The sequence below is a fragment of the Brachyhypopomus gauderio genome, chromosome 14 (assembly GCF_052324685.1).
Source record: "Brachyhypopomus gauderio isolate BG-103 chromosome 14, BGAUD_0.2, whole genome shotgun sequence".
Taxonomy (NCBI): Eukaryota; Metazoa; Chordata; class Actinopteri; order Gymnotiformes; family Hypopomidae; genus Brachyhypopomus; species Brachyhypopomus gauderio.
In genome coordinates this window covers 18,749,555-18,776,390 of record NC_135224.1, presented here as the reverse complement: position 1 = coordinate 18,776,390, position 26,836 = coordinate 18,749,555, and the positions used below count along the sequence as shown (strand labels likewise).

At 44.0% G+C, this 26,836-nt stretch overlaps 4 protein-coding genes and 1 long non-coding RNA gene across 5 annotated transcripts; 3 read left to right on the top strand and 2 right to left on the bottom strand.

The window, feature by feature from the left end:
* Nucleotides 1-3,659: 3,659 nt before the first annotated feature.
* LOC143475528 (zona pellucida sperm-binding protein 3-like) lies at nt 3,660-5,620 on the bottom strand. Its single transcript, XM_076973392.1, has 8 exons — nt 5,017-5,620; nt 4,828-4,946; nt 4,644-4,747; nt 4,396-4,573; nt 4,201-4,318; nt 4,045-4,130; nt 3,876-3,967; nt 3,660-3,762 (listed from the first exon to the last, which is right to left on the bottom strand). The coding sequence occupies exons 1-8, from the start codon at nt 5,587-5,589 to the stop codon at nt 3,704-3,706; spliced, it is 1,329 nt and encodes a 442-aa protein (XP_076829507.1). The 5' UTR covers nt 5,590-5,620; the 3' UTR covers nt 3,660-3,703.
* A 1,776-nt stretch (nt 5,621-7,396) lies between these two features.
* On the top strand, nt 7,397-9,649 carry mrps14 (mitochondrial ribosomal protein S14). The gene is given in 5 exon segments (XM_076972580.1): nt 7,397-7,547; nt 8,490-8,654; nt 9,233-9,317; nt 9,320-9,378; nt 9,380-9,649. Coding segments are annotated over 5 exon segments (414 nt in total). The 5' UTR covers nt 7,397-7,478; the 3' UTR covers nt 9,416-9,649.
* Nucleotides 9,650-10,484: 835 nt separating this feature from the next.
* On the top strand, nt 10,485-13,494 carry cacybp (calcyclin binding protein). Its single transcript, XM_076973274.1, has 6 exons — nt 10,485-10,646; nt 10,770-10,983; nt 11,120-11,216; nt 11,377-11,476; nt 11,613-11,707; nt 12,964-13,494. The coding sequence occupies exons 1-6, from the start codon at nt 10,629-10,631 to the stop codon at nt 13,121-13,123; spliced, it is 684 nt and encodes a 227-aa protein (XP_076829389.1). The 5' UTR covers nt 10,485-10,628; the 3' UTR covers nt 13,124-13,494.
* Nucleotides 13,495-15,895: 2,401 nt separating this feature from the next.
* On the top strand, nt 15,896-21,934 carry plk3 (polo-like kinase 3 (Drosophila)). The gene is made up of 15 exons (XM_076972820.1): nt 15,896-16,181; nt 16,860-16,967; nt 17,074-17,190; nt 17,333-17,462; nt 17,615-17,702; nt 17,785-17,880; nt 18,001-18,199; nt 18,336-18,462; nt 18,550-18,665; nt 19,285-19,402; nt 19,641-19,724; nt 19,834-19,996; nt 20,140-20,269; nt 20,379-20,492; nt 20,659-21,934. Exons 1-15 carry the CDS (start codon nt 15,984-15,986, stop codon nt 20,851-20,853), a joined length of 1,983 nt encoding a protein of 660 aa, XP_076828935.1. The 5' UTR covers nt 15,896-15,983; the 3' UTR covers nt 20,854-21,934.
* A 257-nt stretch (nt 21,935-22,191) lies between these two features.
* Nucleotides 22,192-24,259, bottom strand: LOC143475638 (uncharacterized). Its single transcript, XR_013121074.1, has 4 exons — nt 23,766-24,259; nt 23,309-23,477; nt 22,837-23,141; nt 22,192-22,584 (listed from the first exon to the last, which is right to left on the bottom strand). It is a non-coding gene; the product is annotated as an uncharacterized LOC143475638 (long non-coding RNA).
* Between the last annotated feature and the right edge of the window lie 2,577 nt (nt 24,260-26,836).

Below are 26,836 nucleotides of genomic sequence, written 5' to 3'. Positions count from 1 at the left end.
ACATGTGACAGATGTGACAGAGTCTGGAGACGCTGTGGAGAGCGATCTGCTGCCTGCAACATCCTTTAGCATGACCGGTTTGGCAGTGGGTCAGTAATGGTGTGGGGTGGCATTTCTTTGGAGGGCCGCACAGCCCTCCATGTGCTCACCAGAGGTAGCCTGACTGCCATTAGGTACCGAGATGAGATCCTCAGACCCCTTGAGACCATATGCTTTTGCGGTTGGCCCAGTGGTGGATGCTGGTCTTTCAAGGAGGGGAAGCTCAATTTCGGCTTGAGTGATAGAAGTCAGTCTCCAAACACAAGCAGCTACAACAAAAACCACCAGAAAAAGAAGCTTGATTTGTCGCTAGTCGTTTTTAACGAAGAAAATGCCACTAAGAAGATTAGGAAAATCTCTGGTTCAACTCAGAACAGAATGAAAAAATTAAAAAATTTAAATGAAATGCTCCCGTGGAGGTTTACACCAAAAGATCGCTGATTCGCTCATTTCGCTGTCAATCAAAAAAGGATTCAGCCTCAGACAGATCATCCAATCATCATGCAGAAGCTGAGCGTCCGGGCCAGCCGAGGCCAGCCCACTGCCCCATAGACCCCCAGAGATGCTGAGCGTCCGATGGGCGGGACAAAGCCCAGCATTTATCCAATGGCTCGTCTCGTTTCGCTGCACTCTTTGCTTCGCTATTGAACTCTGTAGACGCTCAGCATCCACACCGTTTAAAGCACTGTGAAGCTGAGGGACTGAGTGAGAGGAAAGCCGCGTCGTTACCAGTGATAAGAAGCTGATCCTGAACAAAAGTTGAGCGCGTTGTAGCGCATATTTAATAATCAATGACATGTAGACACAACAGTATATGTTTGATCACTTATTTTTTACATTTTAGGGGAAGCTGAGCTTCCCTTGCAGTCTTAAAGCAATCGCCACTGGGTTGGCCCTGGGTTCCTCCTAATGCAGGACAATGCTAGACCTCATGTGGCTGGAGTGTGTCAGCAGTTCCTGCAAGATGAAGGCATTGAAACTATGAACTGGCCCGCCCGTTCCCCAGACCTGAATCTGATTGAGCACATCTGGGACATCATGTCTCGCTCCATCCACCGTCACGTTGCACCACAGACTGTCCAGGAGTTGGCGGATGCTTTAGTCCAGGTCTGGGAGGAGATCCCTCAGGAGACCATCCGCCACCTCATCAGGATCAGGATCAGGAGCATGCCCAGGCGTTGTAGGGAGGTTATACAGGCACGTGGAGGCGACACAATACTGAGCCTCATTTTGACTTGTTTTAAGGACATTACATCAAAGTTGGATCAACCTGTAGTGTGTTTTTCCACTTTAATTTTGTGTGTGGCTCCAAATCCAGGCCTCTATTGGTTAATAAATTTGATTTCCATTGATGATTTTTGTGATTTTGTTGTCAGCACATTCAACTTTGTACAGAACAAAGTATTCAATGAGAATATTTCATTCATTCAGATCTAGGATGTGTTGTGTTCCCTTAATTTTTTGAGCAGTTTTCAACCTAGACTTAAAGAATGAGACTGTGTCAGAGTCCCAGATACATTCTGGAAGGTTATTCCAAAGCTGGGGGGCCTTACAAGAAAATGTGACAGCAGGAGGAAGAGCCTTAATTGTTGGAACTAATAAAAGACCAGCAACCTGTGATCTTAGTGGACGTGGGGGATCATAATAGGAAATAAGTTCCTGTAATAAGGAGCAAGCTCATGCAGTGCTTTATAATTCAATAAAATAATTTTTAAATCAATACGGAATTTAACTGGGAGCCAATGCCGGCTGATAGGACTGGTCTAATATGATCAAATTTTCTAGTTCTAGTCAGAACTGGCTGCGGCATTTTGAACTATTTGAAGTTTATTTAGATTCCTATTTGAGCATCCTGACAGTAATGAGTTACGGTATAGTCTAATCTGGTGCTAAGGCGTGCACTAATCTTTCTGCATCATGCTGTGATGAAGCATTTCTTAACTTGGCAATGTTGCGGAGATGTAGAAAAGCTATCCTAGTAGTATTATCTATGTATTTATCAAATGATGGGTCAGAGTAGAATATGACGCCTAGATTTTTAGCTACTGTGCCAAGTGTAATGGGGTAATCTGCGACATTCAGCATTAGATCTGGAATTTTCTGTCTTGTGGCCTTAGGGCCCAGAAGGAGAACTTCGGTTTTGTCCTCATTAAGTTAGAGGAAGTTTAGAGACATCCAGCATTTAACATCTTATGCAGGCCTCAATTTTTCCTAAACTGAGTTTGTCATCAGGTTTGGCTGATATGTAAATTTGGGTCATCTGCATAGCAATGAAAATTGACACCATGTTTATAACTATGCCCAATGGTAGCATATATAATATAGTGGTCTTAAGATGGAACCTTGCGGGACCCCATATTTCAATTTTGTACGTTTGGTCGGATTATTGAGCTCTACAAATTGATAGCGATTAGTTGAGTAATAGTAAAATCATGAAAAGGCTGTGCCCGAGATTCCAAACCAGCGTTCTAACCATTCTAGCACAGGGTTGCCAACTCTCACGCACTGAGCGCGAGACACACGCATTTTTGACCGTTTTCACACGCTCTCACGCCACACTTCCGATATCTCACGCCGGAAAAAAAAAAAAGTCTATTTACCTCTGATCCACATCTATGACTCAATGAGTTACTAGTTCGCTCTGGCGCCAACCACCGGCAATCGATAGATCACGATATAAGACTTAATCTGTGTCCATTTTACGTTCGCTGCCACCCCCGCTCAACAATTTACATTCGCCACCGACCCCAGGTTAAAATCTCACTCCAAGCGAACGTCAAAAGTTGGCAACCCTGCTAGCAAGATCCTGTGATCTGTGTCAAAAGCTGCACTAAGATCAAAAAGCACCAACAGAGATAGAAAAAGCTGTAGCCCAGCAATTATGCCTGTGATCTTGGATATAAAAGGTGTTCAAAATAGGTCTATAATTAGATAGCACAGTTGGATCAAGATTTGGTTTCTTGATCAGAGGTTTAATAATCACTAATTTACAAGATTCAGGCATGTGACCTATTGTAATGGATGAGTTAACTATAGTAAGAAGTTCAGTTAACTGGTAGTACCTCTTAATAACTGAGGGAACTGAGTCTAGTGTGCAAGTAGTACAATTTAAGGATGAAATTCTCCATTCTGATTGTGGGAACAGATGAAAAGCATAGAGCGTTTCTCCTAATGTAAAATTTAAATCAATATCGACCAAACCAGATGACACCAGTTGGACTGCGAAAAGGTTTTATTTTGTCAAATGGTTAGAGCAACATTGCTTCACAAGCCATTACAAACAGCATTTTCAGGAGATGCAACTACCTGAACTTCATTCCAGAAAGAGCTCCAAGACAAGACCTGCCCATTATGAGGACACCTTTCTCCAGTGGCTTCCACCAACCTTCCTTTGTTCCTCGTGTCTGGTTTGAGCATCAAAGATGCTACGCAGGAGTACAGCAATCTCACCTCACCTTTGGCAGTTGGTCATTTACTCAAAACACCATGTATAAACCCAAATTTGAGCTGGGCTTTGATCTCCTTAAAGCTACATTTGGCAATTAATACATTGATTTGCATCACAGCTGAAGACCTAGACTAGGCTCAGCCCAATTGCAAAGCAAAACAGGACAGGTTGTGAAGTCACAGCACAAAGTTTATTTCAGTCAAGACATCATGCCCATCAAGCACTCTCCTCAACCATGATGGGACCAAGGATTACTTCCCCTTCCAGCTGTGTACCTGCAAAAAAGGGGAAGGGGTTTAGGGTGTGCATGCAAACCCCCATCACCTCTAGTCCAACACCCAGACCCTTTCCAAGAAGCATCAGGTATTAGAGCATGGCCTACACGTACCTCTGTCCTCAGACAAGTCTCGCCACTTCCGCAAGCTACAGGTGGTGTCACAGCAGCCACACACCTGGTTGACACCATATGCTTCAGTCCACCTGTGAAGCCAGAATACCCAAGCTTACGAGCAAGGCCTCACCAGTAACCTGCTGGTTTCAGGACCACAGCCACATACCTGTTGCTAGAGAACGAACAAGCTTTGTGCTCAGCATCAGCAGGGTAAGAAGCTGGAGTTGCCTTCATAAAGCATGTGAAGTAGAGCTGGAGAGACAAGGGTTAGTTCAGACAGCCAGTCATTCTAGTCACCCCCCTACCAAACATGGTTACATACCAAACCACTGTTGTCCTGCTGAAACTTGAATGCCTCTAGCTGAAACCTCAGGTGGTCTGCTTCAGTTTGGGGCAGGAAGTGAGACTGGGAACCCGTGAGCTTGGCATCAATCAGGCACCTGCAATCATTTGTGCAGTTAGACCAAAGCTACTTGATCTCCACAGCCATCACAAAGCCCAGAATGATGCCACTCACCCATGGTTATCTATGAAGGCATAACTAGGAACTGCATTCACATCAGGAACCACCGTGGCCACACAGGTGTCCAGATACACACGAAGGGGCACATGGTAGAACTGAATTACAGATGCCTCAATACTGATCACATCATGCAGGAAGTACTGGTTGGAGAGCCTTTCAGATTTCCAGTCATCTGGAGAAGAAACCTCATTAGATCAAGTTCTGGCACAGATCAGCAAGTCTGGTGTAGCCATGGGACAAACCTGTCATGAGCCTCAGGGAGAAGACGAGCTGTTCCTCAGCAACTTGGGTAGAAGCATATGGGATCCAGGCAGGCATCAGAGCATTGCTGCTTACATTGTGGAGCCTGCAAAGCATTTGATGGTCATTAGATTGAACAGAACCTTCCAAATAATACTAAACAGCACATCTGGTAGGGTCCAATACCTTGGATAGTGACACTCGATACGAACCACAGCACCAACAGTTCGCACAATAGGAGTATGAGCAAAATTGTGGGGAACATAGCGGACGTAGAAGATGTAGACCAGCTCATCCTGGGTCATCTGTTAAGAACTGGTGTTATTGCATGCGGGTTTAACACCGCACTGAAGCATTCACTTCATAGACACTCACACTGGTAGTACTGTTGCAGCCCTGCAGTTCTGACTGGAAGATGAGGACTTGAGCAGCACGGTCCTCCCCACTGACGGCACAGTTTCCCAGGGTGACCTCGGAGGGATTTATCAGCTCACCAGTACCAAACAGGTCCTTCTTGACCTCCACATGTATGCCAGCCTCACCACACTCTGCTGCTACACTGGCAGCAGGAACAGGGGGGCTCATCTGAAACTGCATTAGTGGCTGTCTTGCTGGTACCTGCGGTTCATTGGGGAAATGCCACGCCACCTGCTTCATAGGTCCCTGCAGTACTTGCTGGGACTGAACGTTGGAAGTCTGCTGTACAGGTACCTGCACAGGATTCCAAGACTGCTGGCTAAATGAGCCTTGTGCAGGCCCTGTGGGGTTAGAAACATGGCTCCCCTGAGAAACCCCTCCAGCAACAACTTGCCTTATTGCTTGTGGCTGCTGATGAGGTTGTAGTCCAGCTGGAAGTTGAGATTTGAACACTCCTTGTAGTTGTGCATCAGACAACACAAACACACCCAGCAACAGCACCACACCAAGCCCCACTTTATTCAAAGCCATTGTTATTCCCCCAAAAAGTAAATAAATTAAAAAGCTCACAATAGCAGTCTTGTTTAATCATTCCATTTTATATCTTAAAGGAGGCTTGTAGCCCCACCCCCTCCTAATGAGCTTAACGGCCCTCTGAACCTGATGATGAGGTTAGTACTCTTTCACAGCTGACACAAATCAACACTCCTCACTCTTAAAACAGGTTCTTAAACTGTTGTTTGTGTGGGTGTATGGTTAAACAGAATTGCCCTAAATAACTCTTTTCAGTTCCATTTGGTACCATTAAAGAATGAACTTCTTTTATTTTATTGATTTAATGTATAATATTGCCATGATTCTTTAAAGTATCTTTAAAATATGCCTACACTACAGAATAATTGTTCTGATTTTAAATCCAGTTTGCCCCTCCTGATTATTACATAATTTCAAAATCACATTTATTTTTATTTTCCCAAATAATCTCATGATGTACAGAATATATAGTAGTGGGCAAACGTTTTTAGAATGGCACAAGGTGTTGACCAATTTTGCTGCCTCAGTTTTTTTAGAATCTTATGTCAGATGTTTATATGGTATAATGATATATATAGCCATCCATACATTTATCTTTACATTTAAGAAGTCATTTTAGTTGAAAGAGAGCAGAAAGAGAGAGCTTATATAAATTGACCCCAAATAACACCAATGCGTACATGTGTACAGGATAAAAAAAAACATATCATGTTGATTTTGTTTATCGTTTTCTATATTAAATTAAAGAAAGTCGTAAAATATGAAGCAAAAAAATGTGTCAATAATTTATTTAAAAACTTTAAACCTTAAATGGGGTCTATTTGACCCCAAATATAATAGGGTTAAATATGACTTGGAAATCATGTAGGCCTAATTATCAGGAGGGGATGGGTGGTTTTCAAGTGTGCCCATGTGTATAATGTGCCTGTTTGCTGTAACACAGTAAAAAAAAAGTGGCTCTTGGTCTCTGATGGGTTGGCCACCCCTGTTATAGTTTTATTATTAGCAATAGCACTTTAGCGCTAACAGACAAACGTATAGACAAAGTCAGACAACAACTGGCACACAAGACACACACTTGAATATGGAGATAATCAACAAGTGTAACAATAATGAGATGAGGGACAGGTGAAGCGTATCACTCACACACACACATGCACACACATAAACATATGCATGCACACAGACATACACACACATACACACACACACGCTACAGTAAAACATTTTAACCAGACAGTAACCCTCACTGACTGTACACTAATCTGTACTGTACTAATCTGTACTGTACTAATCTGTACTGTGCTAGTCCTTGTTCCTTTTTTCAGCAAAACGCAAGTTAATTTCCTTTCAAATGCAATTTAAAATGTAGAAAATAAATTCTAATTAGGTTGATGCATACTACATTAACAAATGTATCAACATTTTAGATTAATATTTATTATGTTTATGACCAATAAATGGGCCAAAATAAACCCACTAACCATTCAAATACACAGTAATCTAGATTTTACAGACAGATGGTGCCTTCTGCAGGAGATCAATTTAATTTGTTTAAGAAGTGAAAACACAGGAACCCCGCCCTGTCTGTTACAGTGTGGCCCATTTTGTGGCTCTGGACCATATGCATTACATACATTAGTTTGTGTGAAACCTTCTTGTTGGTGCATATAGATTTTGAACTTTTAATTGCTTGAATGAGTTTTAAGTCTTATTCCATGTTATTGCAATGACTGACAGTGTGTCTTTAGTGTCCTGTCGACAGGTGTGTCCTGAGTCTTATGCGGTTACAGTAAAACCACATCCATCAGTTCCACTCCTTACCAGCAGAGGACGCAAGTGATCTTCAAGCCCAAGTAAGAGACGTTTGGAGGAGGGATCCAAACATGGCTGTCTGCATGATGCTAAGGTCCGGGTTAGGCCTACTTCAGACATCCCTACAGGTCACAAAACTGGTAAAGTCGTGTAGCTTGTCTTGAGTATGTTTATATCTGCTTTGTATATTTAAACGAAATGTGGGCTAGAACAAAGTTAGCTAGATTATGCGGCCTATTTAACGTGTGACCTACACAGCTTGTTAGCTTAGCTAGTCTAGGGGAGCTGTTGTTTCTGCTGAGATCTCGGAGTAGCTGAGGTCGCATTAGTATTGAAACGCTTCGGTGGATGTAAAATTGCATAGCCGGCGTTGTGCCGAATTCAACGCCCCCGACGTGAGATGTGTCCCCTTCTCGGTAACTCTGTTAATCCTAGCTCAACATCACTTTATGTATGTAGGTGTAATGGGTATAGTGACCAATTATGTTGACTCCATGAGTCCGAATTAAGAGGCGCATTTCTCGGCCAATTAAAAAAGCATCAATGTTCAGTTTTTCGTTTACATTTTGTTGATTCTACTTCAAAATCATTTTAGCCATATATACACAGACAGTTTTACAGATGCAACGCCATAAAATTAAATATAAAATGTATATGCATGTCAGGTACAAAATAATGTATTATAATACTTTCAGTATTAAACATGACAGGATGCTCTCAGGACTCGTCAACACTTTTATAACAGACTGAAACGGGGACATTCACATACAACACAGTATGTATGGGACAGAACTCCATCCAGAAAGCCGTAAAGCACGCTTTCCTGAGAAGGGGATGCGTCTCACGGAGGGGGTGTTGAATTCAGCACAAGACTGGCAAAAAAGTAAACAATTAAATTGCTTCATTATAGATCCGTGTGCTGTTCCGGGTCCTGTTTCTGTTTCCTAGTTACACCCGGGTTGCACGGGTCTAAAGTGTCACTCCATGACCTGCAGTTGTGGTTTGGGGTTCAGTCCTGAAAGTTCATTTGGGTCTCCTTTTTTTATTATTATTATACTGTGGTGTTCCCATGTGTGTATCAGGCCTGCAGGAGCTCGCTGGGTGCCGTGGAGCACGTGCGAGGTTATTATGTGGACTGGAGGATGCTGCGTGACGTGAAGAGGAGACAGATGGCCTACGAATACGCAGACGCACGCCTGCGCATCAACGCCATCAGAAAGAACACCATATTACCCAAAGACCTGCAGGCATGTAATGACTACCCACCTCCTTCTCTAGGTGGTGCCGTTTGTGACTGCATGGGCCTTTTTATGAACTTATTTAGGCCAATGGTGGCGTCTTTAAGTTTCGAGAGACCCTGTATGTGCGCAATATGCAAATCAAAGTTGTACAATATCCGACACCGTAATGTCATCCCGTCCTCTCGCAGTAGCTGTGTGTCAAATGTATTCTCTTCACTAACAATATTTGATTAGAGAGTTGCACTATAGTGGTTATGGTTATCTAGATATGTTATGCAATTATCATGGATATAATTATCTCTGTGGTTATATGACCGATAACCTGTTGGACTTATCTAGCACATTTGGGTGAACAATTCAGGTGTAATTGAAACAAACTGGTGCATATTAGAGAATGTGGAGATACATGAACACTCCCCCCCCCCCCCCCCCCCCCCCCCCAGTGGTTTTGACGACTTTTTCCACATGCATGAAAACATTGAAACAGCATGATGCTGTGGTATTATGACATTCGTAGCTTTTAGGGTTTAAGCTATAGCCCTGAAACTGGTGCAAACGCCATAAAACGCCTTGTGTGTCTGCAGGAGGTGGCGGATAAGGAGATCCATGCCCTCCCCCGAGATAGCTGCCCCGTGCGCATACGCAACCGGTGTGTGATGACGTCGCGACCCGAGGAGTGAAACGCAGGTGGCGACTCAGCCGTATCGTCTTCAGACACCTAGCAGACCACCAATCAGATGTCTGGAATACAGAGAGCTATGTGGTGAACGTGTCACTCGGGACAGTGGGGTCGGTGGCGTTGGGGTTCACAGCTTGCAGTGTGGAGGAACCCGGGGTCCGACGGGTCCAGCTCCGTTATACAGAAGATCACAGGAGTAGATGATCTACAAGACTCAAGATGCACCATTTTATTTCTGAACCAAACTGAAAGTGGTCTCATTCACAATGGAAATTTCACTGAAACTCTGATTATTGTTTTGAATATAATAAAATGTATATAAACATTGTGTTTTTGGCATGCTTCAGAGCATACAGTGCTCATATAAAAATGTTTTTTTTTTTTTTTGTCTTTTTTTTCAGAATATTTGAAAATTTTTGTGTTTATAGACACCATCAGTAAGAAGTTCTGAATATCCCCACAGTTAAAGCAATAAATCGGTCTAGTTTAGGTTTTGGTTCTAGTTTGGGGATTCATGACAGTGGCAGCTTTACACTGAACACTAATCTGAAGTTTAGCTAAAATTCAGTGATCTACCAAATCCAAAAGGTTATTTAACTGCATTAAATCATATCGTACTAAGCAAAATAAACAAAATTAGCGATTTCATATACATTAAAATGGCTTTGTTTTCTATAGCCTATCAGTTATATTTTTTCACTTGTAGTAATTAATCCAAAGTATACTGTATGCAGGTATCACCAAATGGCGGTCCGGATCCGGACCCAATTACATTCCTGATTAACTGGATACGGACCCAAATGCCAAAAAATTTTAACGGGAGACTATATTTTAAAACCGGAGACGAGTGTTACGTTCACCACCCATTTGAGTGTTACGTTGCCCCCCCCCCCCCCCCCCCCCCCCCCCCGCCCCCAACAACCATTCGTTCGCCGCCCGCCCCCCCCCCCCCCCCCCCCCCCCCGCTCAACAAACTTTCGTTCGCCACCGCGGACACGGACCTAAGGTCAGAGCTATCTGCCAAAAATGGACCGCGGAAAGATTTAATGATTACCCCTGCTGTATAGTGTACACATACTCAATTTTGTCCATTTAAGGGTCCAATACTTTTATTTTGAAATTGGGTTTCTATGTCGACGGGACTTTTAATTTGTTAAAGAACGTACCGGAATCGCGACATCTTTCTAGAAAGCTGCGGGACTACACGCGCCTCTGGGTGTTCTGGCCATAGTTCAGTCTGCACAGTTTCACTATTGATATTGGACGTTAATTTCCGTTTGGGAGACACACGCGACGCCGCCATGGACGTGACCGAGCAGGTAGGGCCGCGTTGCGGGCTTCACGGAAACACCTTCAGCTTAACGAGGTTCAACGGCCCCGTCTGAAGGATCTGGTGTGGAGTTGGAGATGGTTTTATGAATCCTTGGCGGTTTGCTGTTCAGATCACAGGTCTCGAGAGCGACTTGGAGGAAGTGGCGCGTCTTCTGGAGACGTGCGAGAGGAAGCGGGTGAAGGACCTGCTCTCCCAGGAGCAGAGGAGGATGGAGAAGGAGCTGGCGCAGAAACGCCTGCAAAGAGAACAGCAGGAAAAGAAAGAGTCGGGAGATAAAACGGAGTCGACACTCAAAGGATACACGGTCAAAATAAACAACTACGGTAGGGATGACGTTAGGAATGGCCTCTTATTCCACAAAGAAACCGACACACTGGGATACACTTTCAGTTAAAGCACCCCATAGTAACCTCTCTCTCTCTCATCTGTGTGTGTGTGTGTGTGTCTTTTAAATTATAGGTTGGGATCAGTCAGAAAAGTTTGTAAAAATTTACATCACACTGAAAGGAGTGCATAAAATCCCAGCTGAAAATGTAGAGGTCAAATTTACAGAGAGGTACGCAGCACAGCACCATCAAACAAATATGATGCACTCGCTTGTTTTGTTTCCTTATTCGTGTGATGACGGTTCTTACGGAGCTGTACGTTCCTGCAGGGGCATCTGACCCCCTCAGATCATAATTAATCATTTTGGATCATATGTCGTCTTTTCGCAGGTCATTTAGTGTGCTTGTTAAAGATTTGGATGGAAAAAACCATCAAATGATGATAAACAACCTCTTGAGCCCCATTGTCATTGAGGACAGCAGTAGAAAGGTTGGTGTTCTCATCTCTTCATTACAGGGTACAGCGTGTAGGGTACGGCATGTAGGGTACAGGGTACGGCATATAGGGTACAGGGTAAGTGCATGTCTTCATGTCGTCATTCAGTGTTTGTCTGCTTTTTTAACAGGTTAAAACAGACATGGTACTTGTCATGTGCAAGAAGACGACAGCCAAGAAATGGGAGTGTTTGACCCAGCTAGAGAAGCAGAGCAAGGAGAAAGAGTGAGTACTAGATCATACTAGATCACACGTTTCCTCAGAAGACACCACACTGGAAGAGTTTAGATCTAGGGTTAGGGTTAAGACAGTGAAGACAAAGTCAAACCAAAATTTACGTCATCTGCATTTTAAGAATTATGAACCATACGATTCTAGGACACTGTGGTCAATTTTGCATATCCTTGTAAGGCTGTTTGTGTTTTGTGAAAATGTTTTTGTTCTTAGTGGTGGAACTGAAACATATTTGAGTCCTGACTTTACATGTAGTGTGTGAGACTACTGAAATCCCTTCACGAGAGCACACATTTCTGACCTCATGTAAACTGTAACCATAGAATTAATGATAACACATTATTAAATATATATATACTAGTATAAACTATGGAGCTACTGGGCTACACCAGATTGGAAAATTAGCTTTAGGTTTGTTTGTCTTTGGTTGTTTTTTTTATTTTTCTTTAATCAGCATCCTTATGCTTAACCATTATGCTTAATTATTATGCAAATTAAATTCACAAATTAATGCTCATTTTAATGAGTAGGATAATGGTAAAAGAGTAAGATTAATGTTTCCACCATAAGTTGCCGTTAATATTTATGAAAGTGACTATTTGTTAATTGTTATGTATTTCTTGTAAGTGTGGATTAAAAGCAGAATCAGGTTTATAGTGCTGAATGCACAAGGCAGCTCAGCCACAATAAAGAGGTCATGTGATGCAGTGCAGAGTCTATGGTGCATACAGGCCAATAGGTTTTACTATAATGGCTATTCCATATTGTGAACAGTCAACAAACAAATTACTTATTGCTCATTGAATCTTTTAATGGTAGGTGACTGTAGCTTGGAGCAAAGAACCCATAAACAAATAGCAGGTGATATCTGTCATTCTTAACTAACCTGATGTTTTCTCTTGATGGGGGGGGGGGGGGGGGGGGGGGGGGGGGGGGGGTTGTTTTCTTTACTCCCTGAATCTAAATCCCAAGTAACGCGTGCACAAGAAACCAATCCAACAGTTGGCCTTTGTGAATTTATTCCAAATAATTGCAGGCAATATTTATTGCTTTCCTAATCATGAAATATTCCCAAAATGCAAAGATGCTGTTGTTAAAGAACTGTGGTTGCTGTGATGTCTGTCTGGTAAGTGTCATATGGCTGCGTGCGAGTTTACCCACACTGAAGAAGATATTCGTACTAAAATCCTGATCAGAAGGATTGAAATACATGAATACTTTCCTAATTTGCTCTTTGTGGTGTCCAGCAAACCCAGCTATGATGAGAATGCAGATCCAGGAGATGGTCTGATGAGCATGCTGAAGAAGATCTACTCCGAGGGAGACGACGAGATGAAGCGCACCATCAACAAAGCCTGGGCCGAGTCGCAGGACAAGAAATCTAAAGGAGATGACCTGGACTTCTGAGACCGACCCCGCCCCATCTGTCTTTGACCCCGCCCAATCTATCTCTGTCCCCGCCCCATATGCCTCTGACCCCGCCCTGTTTGCCTCTGATCCCTCCGCTCCACCTGACCTCAATTCCTCATGAAGTGTCCCATGATTCCTATTTCTGTCCATTATTTCTTTTATATGGTTTTATTTGAAATTACTTGTTCGCATTTGTTAATTTGTTATTGGCAACTTAATCTTACTCCACCAACAGCGGAAATCTGATATCTGTTCATCAGAGCTAAAATGTGTGTTTAATAAACATTGATGTTTTCCAGACAATGTACACACCAACAAAGGGGAAAAACCTGAGCCCAAAGAAAACCCTTGTGTCCTTGTCTTCACTGCCCGTGGTATTCTAGCTGTGTGACTTTCAGAGCTGGTTTAAGATGTATATTTTCAAAGCAGCGGTCACTGATGCAACACAATAAGCAATAATGTACCTAGAGGAGGGTAGTATTTAAATACAGAAATTATGTACAGTTTACTTCAAATTATGTGCATATTTGAAGTTGTATCTCAAATTATTTGGATTAATCATAATTATTGCTGCTGAATTAATGTCCACTAGGGGGCACTATAGGTCTTTATGTTACCTTCTGCATCTGCTGCTGTTTTGACATTTTAAAATGACTACTGATCCACACTTGGAGAAAACATCAGGTCGCGTTAGGACAAAGTTAAAGCTTTGTTTTGTTTCTAGTTTTACCTGGATTTCATCTTCTGAATGCCAACTGAGACTTTGAGCTCCTCATTAAAATACGACAACAGATGGCATGTAACTAGTGCTGAACAGCTGTGGGTCAGCGCTAGAGCAGAACCCGAGCCGTACAAGGCCGTGGGCTGGCTACCCACACACACGGCGAAACTCAGCATGATCTGGACGAATACCACTAAAGACATGGTGTCTGTAGACCACTGTCACACACACAGATTTCTGTAGATATGTCAGCATTCCAATGCAAAGTCATGGTGCGCTACAGGACCACTTCAGCAGCGAACGAAACAATCCACAAATCAGTGGTGTGGGATGAGCCAGGAACCTGCAGCTCTGTAGAAAGATCTGCTGAACTGAATTACAAGAACAGTGGAACAACTTGTGCTAACAAGGAACGTTCACCTGTCCAGAAAGGCCAATGGAACTAGAACGAGTATCGCTCTACCCAGAGGATGTTACCCATACAAGTCATTTGTGCTGGTACACACATTTATACCAAACTAAGCAGAACTTTGGAGAATGCAGACCGAACGGGTCCATAATGAGTGAGATATGGATATTGAGTTAAGAATGATTAGTGAAGAGCCAAGAGATCTGAAAATCTGTACAGTGGATTTACAAGATCTAAAACTAGATCCCATCAATTGCATCTCCACAAGTCTCTCCCAGATTAGATTATTTTAAAGCTGATTTGAAACACAAAGGACTTCAAATAGTCCTGCTCGCAGCAGTCGTCACCTCAAACTGCATCTTCACACCTGCAATGTACTACCCCATTTTACTGCCCCGACTACCGCAGCATAACACCTACCCCCACTCCACCATTCTGAAAGACTCAACACCTTCCATTATCCCTGACCACCTCAAACACTGACCGGCTATCACAAACATGGCCAATCAACCTGTGTCCAAGTGTGAGTGCCAGTCTGCTGCAAAACTTCCACTACTGTTCCTGTCCCAAAAGAGGAAAGAAAATAGCCTGTCTCCATGGCTACACACCTGAACATCAGAACTAACATCAGAAACATCTGACTGCCCGATTCACATACCTGAGGGCTGTTTCTGCGTGTCACCTTGATCCCACTCGGATCTGTGGAGGAGGGTGAGAACGTAAACCTGAACTTCATCCTGCCCCATCAGAACCTCAGAAGCGCGTGGGCCTGACTCTTTCTACACTTTAGCCTGGTGGTTAATAATCATTGTCTTGAATAGGGCGGCTAACAACAGCAGACTCACCTCTCTACACATCCTTTAGAAGTTTAATCAGGCAGTGATGAAAGCAAATACAAACAGGAAAGTAGACCATCTCATAACATGAATGCCTCCAACAATATGGACCTCAATGCCAGTCCCCACTGGAAATGTGATCTCCAACGCTCTTAGCTGGGATGAAAACATCACTAAAATCACAAATAAATACTCTGAGCTTTGTGTGTGTGTGTGTGTGTGTGTGTGTGTGTGTGTGTGTGTGTGTGTGTGTGTGTGTGTGTGTGTGTGTGTGTGTGTGTGTGTGTGTGTGTGTGTGTGTGTGTGTGTGTTTGTCCACCAGGGGTCACTTTTGACCTTCTCTAGTTTGATCACTGTTTTTGATCAGACGCTATATTAACAAAATTCAATGTGTCCAAGTACTTGCTAAAAACAGGTGTAACAAAATGAACTGTACGGTGACCATATCATCTGACATTTCTAAAGGAAAATAACCTGTTCTGGAGGAAACGTCTATTTAAAAAACGTAAGGTATGTGACGGGCTAGTGGGTTAATGCTCTGGCCAACTCACAAAGCAAACTAACATTTTGCACGAATAGTGTCAATGGCAGCCTATTGATATTCATCGGGGAAGGTTGGGGGGTATTTGAATACATCAGGCCATGATTGGATCACTGCGGATTTCATTCAGGATTTCAACCACATTTCATTCTGTCTCCCTTCATCCTCTGACGGAGGCTCTCCGGACCAATCACGGTCTTCCGTTTCAGCATAGCTCCTCCCACCCGCTTTATATACCGGAGGCTCGTCGCGCCAGGCACGTTTGATCGGGACCGAACCGAGGCGGACTGCTCTCCGCGACTCACCTAATAACGGAGATATCTGTTACGGACAGAGGAGGGTGTTCATGAATGGATTCCTGTTTTACCACAGAGCAGCGACGTTCATGTCAAATGATGAACGCGGATTTATTCAAGCCGTCCCCGGACCAGGGGATTCTACCCAAACGGAAGCGGAGTAAATCCGAGCAGGTCAAACCCGAACTGGCGCAGGTGGTACTGGACCCAAAGACCGGGAGGTCGTACGCCAAAGGAAAGCTCCTGGGGAAGGTACTTGTTTATCATTCACTGCGGGAAACAACCGGTTATTGTTGAAGTTCTTATTGGCTTATTATTAAATTCGGTCCATTTGTCGGTCCTCTGTAATTTAACATATGGAAACGGGGGCAGCTCTTGCGGGTTCTGCGTGTTCTTAAACCCGTTTCATTTTGTCCTTATTCTCGATCCTGCAGCTTCTTTTGCGCATATATATATATATATATATATATATATATATATATATATATATATATATATATATATATATATATATTTTTTTAAGCATTAATACAAAATGGCATCAATGTAAAACAAGAATTTAATAAATTTGCGTCTTTTTTGGAGCGCATTTTGCGCCTAAGTGGACGTTGGACGTTTTGTAAGGCGCCGTTTCCGATGTCATGAAATATTTCTGAATGGCCACGACGCTGTTCTGGTGGGCCCAGCTGTTCCACATTGATCTCGGATACCAATAAGACGGCGAGTTCTCCGTTTGAGGATTTGCGCTGTGGAAGTGCGGCGTCATTGGCGACGCTTTTAGGTGGGGTTATGGTGGTGGAGAAGGGGACGACGTCATGCTCATCCATGTGTTGAAACGCGCCCGGCCGCAGCCCAGCTGTATTGCGCACACGGGCATGTTTATTCTACCAGGTGCTGATTTGTTTTTTTGACCACTTGTTTGTGTTTCAGGGTGGCTTTGCGCGTTGCTATGAAATGACTGATCTTGCAAACAACAAGATGTATGCTGTGAAGGTTATACCACAAAGCAGAGTGGCAAAGCCACATCAGAGAGACAAGGTACAGAAATCACCTGCTGACTTATCATATTAATGGTCATTGGTGAAAAAAAAAAAAACTGTACAAAGGATTTGTTTTTAATGATCGCTCATTTTGGGTCTTGTAGATAACTAATGAAATCGAGCTTCACAAGACCCTCCAGCACAAGTATGTAGTAAAGTTCTCCCATCATTTTGAAGACCAGGACAACATCTATATCTTCTTGGAGCTCTGCAGTAGAAAGGTGAGGCGCGTACACACACACACACACACACACACACACACACACACACAGTGGTGGAGTCTGTGTCTTTGCCAGCACAAGCAGAAACCACCGGTTGATTAACGAGACTGCCGGAACTGATCGTTAACTCCTTTTGTCGCAGTCTCTGGCACACATTTGGAAAGTGCGGCACACCCTGACGGACCCTGAAGTGCGATACTACCTCAGGCAGGTCATATCTGGCCTCAAGTACCTGCACAACAAAGGCATCCTCCACAGAGACCTCAAACTAGGTACCGCTCTGCCCTAGCTGTGTCGCTGCCGCGTTGTGACCTTGTGAAGTTGTGGCAAATATGCGCATTATTTCTGGTTCTCCTGCAGTCTGATGTTTACGTGTGTTTTGACTGCCAATGTAGGGCTAACTATGGCACCCTTGTCCTTGTAGGGAATATCTTTGTGAATGAGAATATGGAATTGAGATTGGGTGATTTTGGACTGGCAGCAAAGCTGGAGACTGTTGAGCAGAGAAAAAAGTAAGTAATGATTTTTGTCTCTCCTTGTGATCGTGAGACTCTGGTCAGTACAGTAGAATAAAGCTGTGAATTAATTTTTCAGAACCATCTGTGGAACACCAAACTACCTGTCACCAGAAGTACTGAACCGCCAGGGTCATGGTACAGAGTCAGACGTATGGTCTTTGGGTTGTGTAATGTGAGTTTCCAACTTTATTCAACATTTAAGCGTTATTAAACAAAATGGCAGGGTCAATGACTGTGGGATGCTGTTAAACTCCACGGGCGTGACCACAACTCTTATCTCTGGATTGATTAGGTACACGCTCCTGTGTGGAAACCCCCCGTTTGAAACGTTAGACTTGAAGGAGACGTACAAGTGTATTAAAGAAGTGAAATACACTCTTCCACCATCGCTCTCTCCGGCTGCGCACAAGTTGATCTCCGCAATCCTCCAGAAAAATCCCAGTGACCGTCTTACTCTAGACCAGATTCTGGGCCATGAGTATTTCAGTAAGGTTAGTAGCAAAAATACTTAATCTGACAATTAAAAATGGTTTGGGTAGTCCTCTTAATCTCAGTTCCTTTGGATTGGATTTGCACACAACCCACCTTTGAACCATGCCCTAACGTGCTCATGTTTCGGTCTCTCAGAGCTTCACCCCAGACAAACTTCCCCCCAGCGCCTGTGTAATGGTCCCCGAGCTCAACCCACCAAGCCCCGCCAAGAAGTTCTTCACCAAGATGGCAAAGAGTCTCTTTGGCAAGAAGAAATATAAAGGTAAGCTTCAGTACATCGTTGCTCCCTGCCCTTGACTGTGACCCTCTTGGTGTTGCTGTGTGGTCCTAAAACGGATGTGGTCTTCAGGTGCAGTGGAGAAGAACCCCACAAAGGAGAAGGAAGATATCTCCAAGCTGGTATCGGGCATGATGAAGACCTCAATTAGTCGACAGGTTAGCTACAAGACGGTGGAAGTGAATGAGGTATGAATTAAAAACATTTTTTAAATAATGAAGTAAATAAACATGTTATCCTAAAGAAAAGGGAAATTAATAATAAAAATGTTTTAGTTCAGATGTAAAAACTGTAGTTCAGATATCTCTGGAGCCAATGTGTTGACCTTAATTGGTTCCATACTGGCTGATTGGTTTGTGTTTCTGGAGTAAAGATAAAAGTCCCAGCTCAGGAAGTGTGTGCTTTTGTTGTGGCGTGCGACTGAAGCTTCAGTGAATGGGAGGTGGTGTGTGAAAGCTGGGGTTTAAGAGCAGCACTGAAGCCACGGTTCAAAACTGTCTCCAACTGTACAGTGAAGCTTTTGTTTAAAGGCTAAACAGCACACACACTGAATATTTTTACGTTCTTTCATTCTTAACGGAGATTAGTTTGAGCTACGTTTGTTTGAACTGAATGAATACCAGCGACATTGGAAGAATAAACTTGTTGAGCCAGTTGGTAGAGAAAATGAGGGGTTCTCGCTGCACATTACACCGAGGTTCAGAGTTAACAGGATGTTCCTGATGGGGCCCCAACTTGTTTGCGCTAGCATAAACCATTTATTTCAAAGCACATTCTTTGGGAGTAATTTGGCCTCTTTTCCCATAGACTACATCACCCGCGGGTCAGCTGGCCAGCTCGGGGCCTCTAGACACACCAGCCGAGGAGGAGTCTAGGAAGTCGGCGTCTCCTTCCTTCAAGCGCGCTGGTGCCAGCAGCACCGATGGTGAGGGTGAACTTCTACTTCATTAGCTTCTGTCTGGCAGCAACAAATGGCCCAGGAATGTGTGCACTTCCTGTGTCTTATTTTTAGACGCAACCCTGAAGCTTCTGGGTTTCTGTTATTACAAAGTAAAAAAAAAAAACTGACCTATATTATGATCACAATGTAGCAGGGTGATGCAACTTGTTTCATCCCGATCCACCTTAATTAGTTCATTAATTAAGGGTGTTTCTCTGCGCAGTCTGTGAAGACGCCGTGACCCCAGCTGCCGTGGCTGAAGCCGCCATGAAGGTCCTCAACAGCTGCTTGTCCAGCATGCCAGCAGGTTTGTTCTCGCAAGTTCTGACCCATACGGTTCCAGAGGCCCAAACTTGAATGCGTTCATTTAGACGTTTTGGGGAAAGTGACGCCTGAACCATTGTTGTGTTCTCCAGCATCGAGGAACCCTCCAAGTCTAACGAAACCCAAACCTTTCGTCTGGGTGACCAAATGGGTGGACTACTCCAACAAGTATGGCTTCGGGTACCAGCTCTCCAATCACTACGTCGGTGTCCTCTTTAATGAAGGAACTCACCTCAGTCTATGCGACAAGCGCAGGTAGGTCCTTTAGTCTCGTGACGCTTCCCTGACCTTCAGACCATCCATGATTTGACCTCTTAAAGGGGCAATTTGGGTCATGATGTCCAGGTTCTGTATGGCCAGACTGGGTTCTGACGGGCTTTCTGCTTCCCTCTCTGCAGGACTGTTCATTACTGTTTGACGAACAACACGCACTTCACCTTCCAAGCTGATGCACTACCCGAACAGCTGCAGAATCAGAAGCACATTGTGGAACTAATGGCCAACTACATGGAGCAGAACCTCATGGAGGTGAGGGAACGTTCTTGTTGGAGGGTCTGGAGTTGGATGACGTTTGTCACCAGGGGGAGTGAGGGGAAGGACTCGTGTGGAGCTGAGCTGGGTTTTCTCATCTCTGCAGGGTGGAGATCTGGGTTGTGATGGCCAGCCGTCGCCGGCTGCTTGTCCCCTCCTGCTGCAGTGGATGAAGACCGATCATGCCTTGGTCATGCTTTTCAACAACGGCTACCTACAGGTAAGGCTGCTCACCCCCACTGTGAAGCTTCTGTTCGCAGAAACGTCAGATTCTGGGAGATCATGCCTTTCATATTTCATAAATGTTACATTTTAATGAAGGGCTTGATGTTTAATTCTTTTGGCTTCATTCCACTGATTTCATTCTTTTGGTTTCTCTTTCCCAGGTGAACTTCTACACTGACCACACCAAGGTCATCCTGACGAAGTTGTCGGACTCCTATCTCCTGACGTACATCAGTAGGGAACGGCTGTCGTTCTCGTATCCGCTCGACGTCCTGGCCGAGCAGGGCTGCTCCCCCGAGCTCCGCCATCGTCTGCGCTACGTTGTGCAGCTGCTGCAGCACTACGCTAGCGCGTAAACAAACGGACACGGACCTTCCGACGAAGTCCCCTCTCGCCGCACGCACACCCATGCACAGGACTTCACTGAAGGCTCGGGACACGGGAGGTTGCCCCAGCAACCAGGACCTGGACCGTGGTCTCTACATACTGCTGTGCACTGTAGTTGTTTGGATACTCGTTCCCTACTACGGTCCTGATCCTCCACCCAGACCACCACCTTCACTTCATGCTGCATGGGGGGTGGGGTGGGGGGGAGGGTGATCCTATTGGCTGGACTGGTGCCATGGGTGGGTATGAGGGGTGTCTGGGGCACATGGCATTCAGCGTGCCCCCCTCCCCCTCCATCCGACCGCTCTAAACTGATCTCAAAGCTGTGATGTGGGATTTGGCTTTTTAAGCTTTGAATCACTAGCCTTCCTCGTTTCCCCCAGTTTTTAAATACAGTTTTTGTTTAAATTCAGTAAACCATAGACGTCAGACCTGGAGAGCTGGAGTTTCCAAAGGGTGGTCCTTGTTCTAATTTATTATTAATAATATTTTTATTGATCAGTATTGGTTGTGGAGCTGGCTGGGGTGTGGCTGGCCCGACTGTAGCTGACTGAGGAGTGACTGGACTAAAGTGCCTTTCTGAGAGATGAGTCTGGGTTGTGCAATAATGGCCCTCTGAATCTCGCGCTCAAATAACCGAGGGGATCGGACACGGGCCACGCCGAGGACCTCTTCGTCCCGCCGTCCCAGTGATGGGACCTTTCTGGGGGCAGCACTACAAACAGCTGGTATAAGCTTGTACCTGGGATATGGCGTTCTCCTCCCATAATGCCTCTCGTCTGAGAGCGTTAAAAACGTTTCATTTGTGCCTCTAACTCCGTTTGCTTCTCTCCACATGATCTTGTCCTGAATACTGTGAACCCAACTGTAAAGTGTTAAAGAAATAAGAACTGTGTTCATCTTGTCATTGTGGAAGCCATTATCTATTCAGACTATTTTTGGTTAAACATTATTTTTTATTTATGTTTTTGTATTTATTGTAATTGTTCGGTGTTGACACTGGGAAATGTTCAGTATGATCACTTTTTTATGTATTGTAAGAATGTTGGGGGGAGGGGGGGGGGGGTAATAAAGTTTCTTGAAATGCATTTTGTGTTTTTAATGGAAGGGGGGGCATGAGTTATACTATATAGAGGAGAGATACAAACTTGTAGTGAAATACACAAAGTATCCAGAGAAACGGCGCATTTTGGACAGCAATACTCCATCAGCTCTGTAGTTTATTTGCACCGCTGAAGGTCCTGTCTGAAACATCCTGTTTCTCTGGAAACTACTTCAATTTTCAACCTCTACAATACATTGTGGTTTAACAGCTGGAGTCTGTTGGTACAGTTGAGGTTGATGCTTCATGTTGACGCAAAAACATCAGTATTTATAAAGTGGATCAGTATTGCTGAAGTGCCAGAGATTTCTGTCTGCTCTGTTCCCGACACTAAATTTCAAACTGAAGACAGATTTATTAGATTAAATTTATTAGAGATTGACTGATTTCACAGTGAGACGTGAGGGTTTTTGAAAGACGTCTGCAGCATGGTTGTCTGTGTGTGTCTGGAGTCAACAGGCACACGGCGGCCACGCTCAGCTTCTGCTCCCACCACCAGACAGGCTTGTGGGGACGGCGCTTCAGCCAAACACACCGGGTCTGCCAGCATCGGGCCGAGCTGCCCGTCGATGGTGAAGCTGTAAGGTGATTGAGCTCCCTACAAGACAAAAATAACATTACTAAGTGACAACTCCACTAAGTTGGAAATGTAAAGTTTTTAGGTCTGTCAATGTATGGAAATTTTGCCTTTTCAGATGCTGAAATTACATAAAACCATTTTACCAATAACACTTCACAATTTGCCCTCACAATTAAAACAATGCTAAACCTCAGGTGTGTGGTTGCATTATTTTAGGAACCATGGTTCAGGAGCCATGACTACCCAAAGTCGTATGTAAGTGTCATATACCATTTAAAGGGGGAACTCCAGCCTAGTACACGAATGATTTGAAATGAGTGTCATCACTCATGGGTCACGGGCTTTGTCTCCGTGGTCCTCCTACTGGTCGTATCCACTCAGCAGAGAGAGGGCACTTGCTGGTGGTGGCTCGGGTGCAGTAAATGGTGTTCTTTAGGAGTAACTAAATACAGCTGCCATGTGACGTTAGCATTTAAACTGCAGAAGTACTGTACAACATGATAAAATCATGCTGAATTCTCACGTCCTCGCGTCATCTTCCGTTCTGGACCCAAGAAGGGAACTTGAAGAAAGCACTGTGTCACAAAAAAAGCCCTGTGATTTGTTTTAAAGTCACTCCCGAACTAACCTTTAAAAACACTCTTCCCTGGTGACGGATAAACACTCACTTTTGAACACGTCATTACCCATAACTATTACTGTTCCTGCGCTCAAATAGGCAACACTCAATGAATAACCTTACCTTCAGAGATTGCTACTGATTCATGGGTAACACAGCACTAGTGTTCCAGTGACGAAGGTTCTGCCTTCTCGATGTGTGCAGATTTAAAAGCTCTTCTGGCTGTTCTACCCTTCTCTCCTGCTGAGCATTCTCCTACGTCCACCTCTCAGGGTCCAGGGGCTGTGAATCACTGGCCAAAGGACCATATGGGTCAGGAGTCTTAGCAACAACCTGAGATCCAATCACTCAGGGCCCAGCATGATCTGTTCCTCTACAAGCCAACATAAATATTGAGCATTGGACCAACATAATGGCTCTCTGTCCAGTAGAATCATGAAGAACGTAATTTCTACTCCTGTGAGCTACAGCAGCAGTCATGAGGTGGGACTATGGAGTGCCTCGCAAGTTTGATCTCTATGCTTCCTTGTATCACAGGAGTGTCAAAGGCTTTTTACATAATTATCTGGATCTGACTCACCTGCGGTCGCAGGTGGAACAGAGATGGTGTGCGGCTGGTGGGCGCAATCAGACAGAACCATCTGTTTCCCCCGACATCAGGAGACCGATGGTGAAGTGTACTCGTGTTCAGACCCGCACCACGCACGGGCTCCAAGTCAACCCCGGGGCTCCAAATCGATCTTTCTGCACCAGAGAAGTGAGCGCAAACTCACAGATAAACTCAGTTTACCACGTACTCCCTTTAGGTATTCTGGAGCTGTACTTAAAAGACCTCAACATGTTTCACTGACAGTTGAAAACTGTAGTCCACAGTACTAACAACTGTCTATAGCCAAAGAATTCATCAAATAAATGTTATCATCATCATCAATACATAATGTTTTACATAACAAATGCTGGGTAAACAAAGCTAAAAAATGAACTAATAAACATAAACATAAATGTTTCATGGTGTATTTATGCAACATGACATAAATGAAATCCAGAAGTAATGTGTATGGAATCAGCTGGCAATATTAGTGATTAATGTTTCAATTATCTTTTAATTATCTTTTCCTAATGACGTACGTCTACTCATCAATATTCTAAGGCTATTTTATTACACACACACACACACACACACACACACACACACACACACACACACACACACACACACACACACACACACACACACACACTTCCTCATCATCATACTCCCCACCATATGCCAGTTTACCAGGCACAGATCAAGCCTAAATCTAGACTAAAAAAACCTCATTCCCAATCAGCTTTGTAATAGTCCAAAACTATGTTTTCCCAGGTCTGGCCAGATTATAACCAAGAGCTCAACTCATTGAGGTCATCAGCAGGATGCTGATGAAATTAAACGTTAACTTCAACAAGTCCAGACATGTCCTTGTAAGAGCTGCCAGCTAGCAGGAGCTTTAGGAGCTCTTTATAAAACACTACCAGAGCACTGCTCTCCGTTTTAGTTCTTCAGACCATAAATCACAATTGTTTGCCGAAGGAAGAATCCCACGTCCATAAATCATCAGCTCTGCACTTTTCTGTGGTTTGTGGCTTAATTGTGAAAAAAATGCCCATAAAAAGTAATAGTTCTTCAAAGACTTCTTAAAGACATCTACAACTTTATCACCAAAACAAAAGTGTGGGCTGTGGATGGAAGGATGATGTCATTTGAAATGCCCCAATGTCAGGGTTACGCTGCGGTTTCAGTGGTCTTATAATTTGTCAGAGATTACGAGATTACGCCCGTAAAATCTTGGCAGAATTCTGTGATCGATCATGCGATATCGTGTCCTTAAAGTCAGGCTGTACGATAAAGGTTTTGTAGATGTGCGACTAAAGAAATAATTCCACTCTCTCCAGCAGAACAATAAAAGACCCACGGCGTAAAAGTGGCGGTAATGAAAAATATGTGTAAATGCCCCGTGGGTTCACACCTCCAGTGTTCTCATCGGGAGGAGAAGAACCGCGTAGGAACAGTCACACACTGCGATTTTGATCAAAATTTCCTGACACTACCAGAACTCAGAAGTCAGCAAAATTGCACATTGTGAACCTGGCATAGCCTATGAGAAACTATAAAGTATGTTCGAGTTAACTCAGAACATCAGGTTTCACAGCGCAAACATCATCATGGACTATAGCGAAGTTAAAGGCAGGTCGTGACATTTCAAATCCGCGTAATCCACGTCAGTTTATGTGTTTTCCAAATTTCCACACAAGCAGATATTGTTTACATGTGACGTCACACAAACACAACTGTTTAGAAAGCAAAGCTCCAGTGTACTGTTTACATTACAATGTAATTTGACCATTAATGGTACCATTAACAGACTTTGAGATAACGTTATTATCAACATGAGCTTGTTTATAATCAAACTTGTTCAAATCGCAGAGCCATGGTAGTAAAGCTCTTAATTCCTAGTTCAAGCATGGGGGAGGCTATAATGACAGAAACGCTATAATGGCTTAGAAAGCAACATCAGAGAGTACACAGTTGGTTGCCGGTTCATTAGAAACACCAGTTCTGCTGCTGTTCCTGCTGCTGGGTGGTTTTCAGGCCGTCGTGTGCTCTCGAAGGTTAACCGATGTCCATTCATCATGGTCTCTGCACAGCTGTTCTATGTGTCTGTCACCACGACAACTCTGTCTTCCTCTTCTCCTATTCCAGGCCATCTGGGTTGTTTTCTTGTGTGCTCGGGTGTGTATATGTAAATGCGTGCATTTACATGGTCTTGTGATGTGTGTTTGAACGGGTTTTGGTTGTCAGAGTGGCTTGGCCAGACGGATACGGTCATACTCATGCATCGCATCCAACTGAATTTTGACTCAGACCACTTCTGAAGATCTCTCTACTTCCTGAATTAGTCTGAGCAATCAGATTTAAATGTTTTACTGCTTCTTTTGTGTTTTTACACTTCTATTCGTATGTGTATAAACTCATTGTTTTACATCACAATTAGGTGAACGGTAGGCCTATAGCCCTGTGGGTTAAGCCCCAACACACATACACACACACACACACACACACACACACACACACACACACGATGGTGTGACATCCATGTAAATAGGGTTAGTATCAGAACTGTTGGCAGGACCAAGCAGCACTGGGCATTTCACGACCTCGTGTCTGTTGTGGATACGTTTATGAGAAGTTGTATTGAACACCTCCCTCCAGATTGTGCCTTTCTGACCCCTCACTGTTATACTTTTGAATTGTGTTGTGCCTTCAAAACGCTGCTTAGAGTCACGTTTTCATTTTAGGTTCGCAGGGGTAGTGAATCACCTCTCCAGCTGGTACATTAATATAAAATATGCTAGGAAACTCTAGGCTCTGAATGTTTATAAATAAAACACATCACAGATTTTAATCTCTTGTTTGCTGGCGTTGGGGTATGAGACCTTCAGTGTGGGCTGGATGGATAACGTAGCTCATGGGTTAAGTAGCTCTCCACTCTGTTATGCATTGGCCAGCAACCCCAGCGGAGGACTCTCGATAGCAAGGGGGGGGGGGGTGAGTCACTCTTTGGGGAAAGGCGTCATGAGGAGGGTGGGGGTGGATGGGGTGACAGGAAGCGT

What these genes read in the sequence shown, in the direction of transcription:
- LOC143475528 (XM_076973392.1), bottom strand. Translation starts at nt 5,589, where the DNA reads ATGGCTTTGAATAAAGTGGGGCTTGGTGTGGTGCTGTTGCTGGGTGTG. An exon ending in ATCGAGTGTCACTATCCAAG is followed by an intron (nt 4,748 to 4,827) that starts GTATTGGACCCT and finishes AATGCTTTGCAG; the next exon opens with GCTCCACAATGTAAGCAGCA. An exon ending in GCCTTCATAGATAACCATGG is followed by an intron (nt 4,319 to 4,395) that starts GTGAGTGGCATC and finishes AAATGATTGCAG; the next exon opens with GTGCCTGATTGATGCCAAGC.
- cacybp (XM_076973274.1), top strand. An exon ending in TTGAGGACAGCAGTAGAAAG is followed by an intron (nt 11,477 to 11,612) that starts GTTGGTGTTCTC and finishes CTTTTTTAACAG; the next exon opens with GTTAAAACAGACATGGTACT. An exon ending in AAGCAGAGCAAGGAGAAAGA is followed by an intron (nt 11,708 to 12,963) that starts GTGAGTACTAGA and finishes TGTGGTGTCCAG; the next exon opens with CAAACCCAGCTATGATGAGA.
- plk3 (XM_076972820.1), top strand. Translation starts at nt 15,984, where the DNA reads ATGGATTCCTGTTTTACCACAGAGCAGCGACGTTCATGTCAAATGATG. An exon ending in TGGAGCTCTGCAGTAGAAAG is followed by an intron (nt 17,191 to 17,332) that starts GTGAGGCGCGTA and finishes CTTTTGTCGCAG; the next exon opens with TCTCTGGCACACATTTGGAA. An exon ending in CTTGTCCAGCATGCCAGCAG is followed by an intron (nt 19,725 to 19,833) that starts GTTTGTTCTCGC and finishes TGTGTTCTCCAG; the next exon opens with CATCGAGGAACCCTCCAAGT.